This window comes from Cynara cardunculus, assembly GCF_001531365.2.
Source record: "Cynara cardunculus var. scolymus isolate 2C chromosome LG 1, CcrdV1, whole genome shotgun sequence".
NCBI lineage: Eukaryota > Viridiplantae > Streptophyta > Magnoliopsida > Asterales > Asteraceae > Cynara > Cynara cardunculus.
The window spans coordinates 10599455-10609119 of NC_037528.1; the positions used below are offsets into that span (position 1 = coordinate 10599455).

The 9665-nt window shown below is 35.9% G+C and overlaps 1 protein-coding gene across 1 annotated transcript in view; it reads left to right on the forward strand.

Moving 5' to 3' along the window:
• Nucleotides 1-9116, forward strand: part of LOC112518215 (UDP-sugar pyrophosphorylase 1-like) — a 14122-nt gene extending 5006 nt beyond the window's left edge. Inside the window, exon 5 of the mRNA XM_025125835.1 lies at nucleotides 8949-9116. Within this exon, the coding sequence (XP_024981603.1) occupies nucleotides 8949-9079 (131 nt within the window). The 3' untranslated portion in view covers nucleotides 9080-9116. The remainder of the gene's footprint in view (nucleotides 1-8948) is intronic.
• The last annotated feature ends 549 nt before the right edge of the window (nucleotides 9117-9665 follow it).

The following is a 9665-nucleotide window of genomic DNA, read 5'->3' on the forward strand; positions in this document are numbered from 1 at the left end:
GAGCCATTGCGAAAAATAGTAGATGAATTGAGAGAAGATGAATGAATGTGGTTGCATATTTATAATAATAATAATAATAATAATAATAATAATAAGGGGTATTTATAAAAATAACCGGACCTTTGTCACAAAATAACCATATTTTAGCGGTTTACTGAAATGACCACACGGATCGCTCCCGGCAAAAGGTTGTGTAAACCGGTTATTTTTATAAAGACCCTAATAATAATGAATTGAGGGTAATTATTAATTAATGAATTAAGATGAAGCGCTTCCCCTTCCTTCGTCTATTTATTTTTGACTCTTCCTAATACATAAAATTGTGGTACAAGCTTTTTCTCTTTTCCACTCTTCTTCTTCCTTTCCTCTTTTTTCCTCTCTTTTTCTCTTTTATGCATTGAGTTTTTTGCTTTTGCTTTTGTTTTTGCTTTTGCTTTTGCTTTTGTTTTTACTTTTTATGTATTAAGCTTTTGCTTTGGCAGCCCAATGCATACCGGTGATACCTGTATAAAACCGTGTGGCATCCCCCTTCTTTCTCTCAATCATATTTGTACGGTAAGCTTCATCACCGCAATTACCCCAACCTTTCCCGGTAGCCACTCTTCTGTTTTCCGGCTACTCCTCTTTCTTTCATACAAATCCCCAATCCTTCTATGTAACCCTCACCCCACCCCTTCATCTTCCTGTGATACACTTGCAACGCCATTCATGGTAAAAGAGACGCCTCCAAACCTTTTGGTGAGATTGCTTGCCGATACAAGAATCTGGATGGAACTGCATGTCCATCGGCCACAGCTCCAACTTCGGCCACCTTCATCGTTGGCACCCTACAGCTCCAACTCCGGTCGTCTCTACCCAACCACCTTGCTCGATCTGTTGCTCTCTTTACTTCTCCTTGAAATTGGATTGTCCAAACCACAGATCTGGAGGTTCTTCTCCTCGATCTATTATTCCTTGGAAAGAAAAGCCACATTTATGTTCGATCCCAACCACAGATCTGGTGGTGCTTCTCTCTCTCTCTCTCAAATTTGTTGCTACCATACTTCTTTTCGTGATTAAATTGAAAATCAAGCAAATGTAAATGTTTGGTTTTAATTTCAAAGATTCCTATGATGTATTGGGAATAGACAAAGCAATAAATGCAGAAGTGTAAATAATAATAAAGAAAAGGGGTAAAGCTAAAAATGCACCGAAATATCTGTCTTCACGTACAGAAATGTCTGACACAAAGCTTTCTTTTGCTTACAACCCAATGACCTTCTAGACCCTTTTCATCAAACTTTTAAATCTTTAATCGTAATTAATTTAAAACTACATCATTATAATTAATAGCTTCTAGAGGAATAAAAAAACTGAAATTATTTTAAGATACCCATTTTATAACTAATTATTGGCGTTACAAAATCGTAAATATTTTAAAATAAAATAAAAAATCAAAATACCAAAAACAAAATACATGTTTTTCAACTTATTTTTGTAGATCCTAAATAGTAGAACATTTTTTATAGATTATTTAAAATAATATTTTTTCTCCAGCCTTTTGTTTTAATAAATTTTTATATAGTTCTCTTAAAAAAAGTATGTTTAGAGAGAGATAAATTAAATTTTTATTTATGTGATTATTGTTTTAAATATTTATTCAACGGTCTATCTCGACAGCAACCTTCCACATCTATTTCCTTTGACCGAAGGTCTTCCTTATCGGATGTTGGGCAAGACTCTAATATGGTTAATTGTTTTGACCCTTGTATTAAAGATGTGGCAGATAAAAGTGATAACATGCAAAAAGTTAGCTTTGAAAATGGTGGATGTCTTGGGTTTGGTAAACCGTACATAGAAACTGCTAAAAGTAAAAAAAAAAAACCATCTCCCATGCATACTCCTCCCCCTTTAATTTCTAATTTCTTAAAAAACTACTCCATTCATGTGGGTTTGATTTGATTTGGGCTCTATTGAGGATGTGCTTTAGTCATTTTATGATCCGGTCCGAACCGATCCGACTTGCAAAATAAGCACACAAACTCATGATTCAATGTCAGATTAATGTTTCAGAATTGTGATTCACCCGCGCTGTATCGCACGGGTACACCACTAGTATATATATATATATATATATATATATATATATATATCTATACAATCTTATAAAGCATTTGGCTAAAACTCTTAAAAACTCTTAAACACATTCATCCTTAAGCGATTTCATCCCTATCCGATTTCATCATATATCTGAATTCGTGTAACTAACTACAGATAAACACAATCAAATACAGGATAAACATCTCATTTTAAATATAAAAAATCTAAAATATAATTAGTATAATAATTAAATTCCAACAGAATACTTAATCATTATCTTTATAAAATTTATAATATTAAACCAAAAATAAATGTTTTATTATTAAACTTAAATTAAATTATATATAAAAATATATATTCTGTACTATAAATCATTTGACAAAAACTCTTAAACTTATTGGAGGGTCCCATTGGCGTGCATCCAGTAGGAATTGAACCTACGAATTCGCGGAGATTCATAGTTGCATTACTTATACCTTCCTTATCCGAATTACCATGAATCTCAATGACCAAGAATTGCCAAAAAAAAATTATCACAATGAAATATATTTTTTTTTTAACTCTTCTCAAAATCTCACTCAAAAGGTGCTAAGTTAGAATCCCAACCAATCTTGCTTGTACAATGGAAAATGCAAAACAAATTTTAGGCATTCTAGAAAAAAATTTCGTAACTGATTTACCGAAAATAGGATCTTTTTTTAGAAACCAATTTTTATGCGTAAAGTACTATTTATTAATGCATATTACTTAAAACTCAAGATTACAAATAAATTATGCGTAGGTACAACTTATTAAAGCTCCATATCTGAATTCGTGTAACTAACTGCAGATAAACACAATCAAATACAGGATAAATATTTCATTTTAAATATAAAAAATCTAAAATATAATTAGAATAATCATTGAGTTCTAACAGATTACTTAATTATTATCTTTATAAAATATTATATTATTAAACCATAAATAAATTATTTCATTAAAATATACAAAAGTATAACTTATCAAAGCTCAATTTTTGAATTCGTATAACTAATTACGGATAAATATAATCAAATAAAGAATAAACATCTTATTTTAAAATATACAAAATGTAAAATATAATTAGGATAATTATCGAGTTCTAACAAAATAATTAATTATTATCTTTATAAGAAAATTATATTATTAAATCAAATATAAATTAATAAGTTATTGTACTTAAATGAAATTATATATTTGGTCATTTTTTTTTCTCTCTCTAGAGTTTGGTGTTTTTTGGATTTTCGTTTGTTCTTGGTTAGGATGGAAGATGGTCCTAATCTCTTGAAGAAATCTTTGCATAGGATAGGAAAAGAAGAAAGAAACGCTTTTCTAGCCCTAGAAATCCGACTCATCATGGGTTTTTCGTCTTGATAGATTGGATCAAGTGAAAGAAAACAGGGAAAAGCATAGGAATGGTTTGTTAATCAAGAGTCGGTTGTCTCCTTCTTCATCTCCTTGCTCTAGAATAGATGAGTCTTTGGAGGTTAGTGGCTTTTCTCTGTTGAATCTAATGGGTTTTGTGCTGGAAGAGAAAATTATGATGAAAACATTTCGTGTGAATCGAGGAAAGGTGATAAAAGATTTCAAAACCAATAATCCTGTAAGTCTTTGCCTTCAACCTGCTTCATGCAAAAATCAGGTCATGCTTCGAGTCATGATGAAGAAAAAAGATGAAAATTTTATTTCGTTTGCTGGTAATGGCCTTCATGCTGTTGAAGGCTCTTTGGAGTTATGTTCCTCCTCCTTCGTCGTTACCTGCAAAGATGCTTCGAGCGAGCTGCTGGTCCTTCTCCAACAAAAGCATGTGCAACCTACCCTACTTTTTTGAAGTATTGGTTGCTCCGAGAATAAAGATGATTTAATAGCTATTCTCAAAAAGGTGAAAGGAGTAGGTGAAGAAGCCGTACGCAATACAGCTATGGAAAAGAATCTTTTTAAATCAAAAGAGGTCAAAATATTATATTAAATAAGAATGATGGTACTTTTCTCATAATAGAGGTTAATGGTCCGTACCTCCACTATCCTTGGGAAGAGCCCCACCCCATGTGCCATTAATGATATTGTTTGTTTTGTTAATAAAAAGAAAAAGAGAAGAAAAGGATGTTGGATAGTCCACATGGAGCTTTGGAATTGGTTACTGATGATGATGTTGCGATTTGGGATAGTGGCCCTCCTACATCTAGGCCTCATATGGATGGGGATGGCCCAACTGGAAGCCCAAGTTTGATGTCCATGCGAATGGATGTTAGCTTGGATTGGATAATAATAATAATAATGCTGTTAGCTCAAGATGTTTGGAAGACACCTCTATGGACCAGCCTACTTTTTTGAATTATTCTCTTTCTTCTTTACTAGGCCCAACGTCTGTTAAGTCCAGATCCCTTCTCGGCCCAAAGCCAATAGGCCCAGGTACGTTTCCTTCTCCTATTTCTGCCACTAAGGTTTCAAAAACTTGTCTTTTTACCCCCCAAGATTCTTTTCCTTTCTGTGGTGTATGCGGATAATTATCATATCGCCCGTTGCCAGTTATGGGCTTCTCTTAAGGGTCATAAGCATGTCGTTAAGGACACCCCATGGTTCATCATGGTCGAGGATGTCAATTACAAGGGTTTGTTCTTTACCTGGACTAAAAAACCCCAATGGAACGGGAGGTCTTCTTAAAAAGATTGACCGTGTCTTGGGCAATCTTCATTCCCTTGCTCGTTTCCCTTCTGCTTCTGTTGTATTTCTTCCCTATCGGTCTTCAGATCATAGCTCGGCTGTTCTTACTCTTCCGTCTCGTTCTCCCCGTAAACCCAAACCTTTTAAATTCCCCAATCTCCTTACGTTTAAAGAGTTGTTTCTGAATGTTGTGTCTTCTAATTGGAGCCCTGATCTTACTGGTCGTGWGATGTATAAGATTTCCCAAAATCTTAAAAATCTCAAAGGACCCCTCCGTAAGATGCTGAATGATCAGGGAAATCTTCATTCCAAATTGCTAAGTTACGGCTTGATAGGGATTCGGATAATGGGGACCTCCGAGAGGAGCACTGTGGGTACTTATCTGCCTACAATAGTGTCTGCCTCGATGAGGAGCGGTTCCTGAAGCAAAAAAGCCAAGATCAATTGGCTCCGTGAAAAAGACCGAAATTCTTCCTTCTTTCATAAGTCGGTAAAGAGTCGTATCAGCAAGAATCATATTGATACCATTTAAAATGCTGACGGTCTCTGGGTTTCTAATGATGAGATCCCCCGTCTCTTTGTCTCTCACTTCGAAAACTTCTTCGGTACTACTCATCCCTCCCTTCCTATTCATAATCCTGCCTTCCTCTTCACCAGAAAGATTAGTGCCAATCAAGCCGCCATGATGCTTAAGCCTATTACTGACTCCGAGATCAAGCAGACCCTTTTCCAGATAGGAGATGATAAAGCTCCAGGCCTAGATGGTTTCACTTCTAAGTTTTTCAAAGCTGCTTGGAGTATTGTTGGCAGGGATGTGTGCTCCGCAGTCCGTGAATTCTTCATGAATGGTGAGATCTTAAAGTCTATTAATAGCACTATTCTGGCCCTCATCCCCAAAACGGATGCCCCGTCCCGTGTCATTGATTTTCGGCCTATTGCTTGCTGCAATATCATTTATAAATCATTAGCAAGATCATAGCTGACCGTATAAAATATCATCTTTCTTCTCTGGTTGACTTCAACCAGTCTGCCTTTATCCCTGGTCGGCTCATTACTGATAATATTCTTCTTGTTCAGGAGCTCATGCGCGACTATCATAAGCAACGCCCCCCCCCCCGGCTGTGTTAAAGTTGATATCCAAAAGGCTTATGATACCGTTGATTGGCATTTTTTCCTTCGCACTGCCCTCTTCGGCTATGGTTTTCCCCTTACCATAATTAAATGGATTATGTCATGTGTTTCCACGGCCTCTTACTCGGTCAGTATAATTGGAAACCTCCATGGCTATTTCAAGAGAGGACGTGGCCTTAGGCAGGGTGATCCTCTTTCCCCTTATCTCTTCACCCTGGTCATGGAAGTCCTCAACCTCTTGACCAAAAGAAAAATTCGTGAAACGGGCACCTTTTCCTATCACCAGAATTGTGAGGAGCAAAAGATCACCCATCTGTGCTTTGCTGATGATTTCCTCATTTTCTGTCATGGTGATAGTGACTCTGCCTGGATCATAAAGGATTCCCTTGATGAGTTTTCGAGTGTGTCTGGTCTCTTTCCGAGTCCGGCCAAATGCGAGGCCTTCTATTGTAATATTGGCCAGCACACCAAGGAGTCCATTCAATCCATCACCCAATTTCCGGAGGGTTCCCTCCCGGTGCGTTATCTAGGGGTCCCTCTCATTACCACCCGCCTCTATCATAGGGATTGTAAGGGCCTTATTGACAAGGTCAATTCCAGGCTTAATGACTGGAAGAATAAGTCCCTATCGTTTGCTGGTAGACTGCAGCTCATTCTCTCGATCTTGTCCTCCATGCAGATCTATCGGGCCTCTATTTTTGTGCTTCCGATATCCATATCCAAAGAGATTGAGAAGCTCATGCGGGGCTTTCTTTGGTGCCACGGTGAGCTAAAAAGGGGGAAAGCAAAGGTCTCCTGGAAGACTGTCTGCCTCTCCAAATCTCAAGGCGGGATGGGTATAAAAAGCTTTGCCAGCTGGAATATAGCCGTCATGGCCTCCCACACATGGCGAATCCTTACCAATAGGGATTCGCTCTGGGTTAAATGGATCCACTCCTACATGCTGAAAAATCGTAACTTCTAGGCTGCCCCGATACGCAGTGATGTTGGTTGGGGCTGGAGGAAGATCCTTGGTATGAGGGAAAAGATAAGAGACTTCATTGTCTCCCAGATTGGTGATGGCGCTTCCACGTCTGCCTGGTATGATAACTGGCATCCGGCTGGCCCTCTCTACCGGCATATCTCTTCTCGTAGTATTCTCAACTCTAATCTCTCTCTCTGCTTCTGTCAGAGATATTGTTTTCCAGGGCAATTGGACGTTTCAAAGAGTACAAGTTAAGGTTGATCAAGTTACTGAGACAATTTTAAGATTATATGATTGTTTTAAGTTTAATTATATATGATTCAATGAATCAAGATTTATACATCTGAGGTATGGATAGAAAAAAGATTATATTTTTGATTTTTTTAAAAGATTGTGATTTTAGAATATATATATATATATATATATATATATAAATATAAAAATATATATATATATATATATATTAAAGTGCTAGAAGGGTACTCGTACAATGCATCGAGATACAATTATGTTTTATTCCTTTTTATGTCGATATAATACGATTTTATGTGGTTTTGAGAAAACGATAATGTTTTTATTTTTGAATAAAATATAAATTTAAAAATATTATAAAATTTTAAAAAAAATATATCGATATAGTATCAAATTAATCTTTCTAAAAGTTCTTGTGTTTGGTCCTCATGTCATTTTGCTATATTGACATTGTAATCGACAAGTATTTTTCTTTATTGGCCCACCTTTTGGATATTATAATTGCTAACTTAAAGGAGCATTGCAGTTTAGTTTATGAAACTTAAAACAATTGCTAGAACAAGAAAAAGGTTCCACCGGGTCATGAAAGTTGTATATTGCATGCGCATTCTCTGGCTTAATTAGTATTCTCGATGTTTTTAGGCGAAGGAGGATATATAGTCAAGCAAAATGTGTTAAATGGCATGCCAGATGAGGGCAACCTCTATTAATGCTGGTATATCTAACAATTTTAACGCCTTTACTGTATTTTCTGACTTCTTAGGTGACAGAAACATGGCTTGCTTATGCACCTGTAAAGAACAACACCGAGGATGCTGCAAAGGTACTTATTTTACTCTCGTTGTAGATTACATTTAAAATGAAATGTTTGTCAAATTCATTAAGCAAAGCTTTGCAAGAGGAAAAATGGATTTCAGGTAACTGTATATCTGAAATAAATAACAAATGAAAGGTTAATGAGCATCTGTTTGACGTATGTCTTCTAGTTGCTATTCTTGTGAGGGRTGAAGCTTTTAACCGTACGGACTTCCTMTTTTCTCATTGACAATTGCTTGACRTGAATTGAAGGTACCTAAGGGAAATCCATATCACAGCGCTACTTCTGGAGAAATGGCAATTTATCGAGCAAACAGCATGATTCTAAGAAAGGTCAGCAAAATTTGAACAATTGCTCTGAATTCTTTAACATTCTTGTGCCCCTGCTAGTTTCTTAGTACACTTTACATGGCATGCCACTTAGGGAGTCATTGGACAAGTCTTGGGTTTGCGATTTATCATGGGTTTGAGTGGGTTATCCCCCAATTGAATTTTATTATGGTTCATTGAATAACCACCCCTCCCTGTGAACCAAGTTATCTGAAATTGAATCAGTGTCGGTTTTCTAATGGTTTCCAGTTTCTTATGTGTGTCTCTAGGTAGGTGTGAAGGTAGATGATCCAATTACGCAAGTCTTTGATGGTCAAGAGGTGGAAGTGTGGTCACGTATCGTGTGGAAACCAAAATGGGCAGTCACGTTTGCTGATGTTAAAAGCAAAGTGAGAGGAAACAATTCAGTTTCTCAAAAATCTACATTGGTCATCAAGGGTGGCAACATTCTTATCGAAGACCTCTCATTAGATGGAGCACTTATTGTTGATTCTGTTGATGATGGAGAGGTATGTGAGCATTTTTAACAACTTGTATTAAAGATTAGAATACAAGTTCTGATAAATGCAGCATATATCTTATGGTTTAAAAACAGTGGAGTGGTCATGTTGTATCTTCATATTAAACATCGGTGATATGAATTTGCAGGTGAAAGTGGAAGGTTGTGTTGTAAACAATGGGTGGAGGATTGAAGGCATTGACAAAGATGATTCAACTACTGCTGCATTGCCTGAAGAAGTGAGGATAAGAGGCTTCAAAATAAACAAGATGGATCAGTTGCAGCAATTTTACAGTGAACCTGGAAAATTCTGCTTGAAGCCATAAGGATGTCTTGTATTGATGTAGAATTCTCATAGAATAATATAATAAAATTAGTGTCGAAATCTCATTATTTAACTGTAAAACACAACAAGTGTGGCTTTGCTTTTAGGCCTAAAACCACTATTTTACAGTCACTTTATTCCATTGTGATCCATTTTGGAGAAACCACAAAAGAAACTGTATTTTGTTTTGTTTTGGAATGGATAAGGGCAAGGGTTTTTTTCTCTTTCTCGAAGTTTCAAGATATAATCGTATGTAGGGGTGGCAAAAAATGATCAAACCCATTAATTCAACCTGAATTCAACCCAGAATTAGCAGGTTGAATTAAGATTTTCAACTTATTTAAATAAATGAGTCAACTTGTCTTACCCATTTAAATAAATGGGTTGGGTTGGGTTGAATTTTTTGATCAACCAGTTAAATAACTGGTTGTTTTCAACCTGTTTTCATCCCACTTAAAATATGTAAATTTATTTTATTCTTAATATTATATCTATTTTATTTTTTATTTTGTTTTTTCTTAAATAAATTGGTCCAAGTTTCATGTTGACTCTTCGATTTCAATCTTTCAATAATCAATTCTTCATAC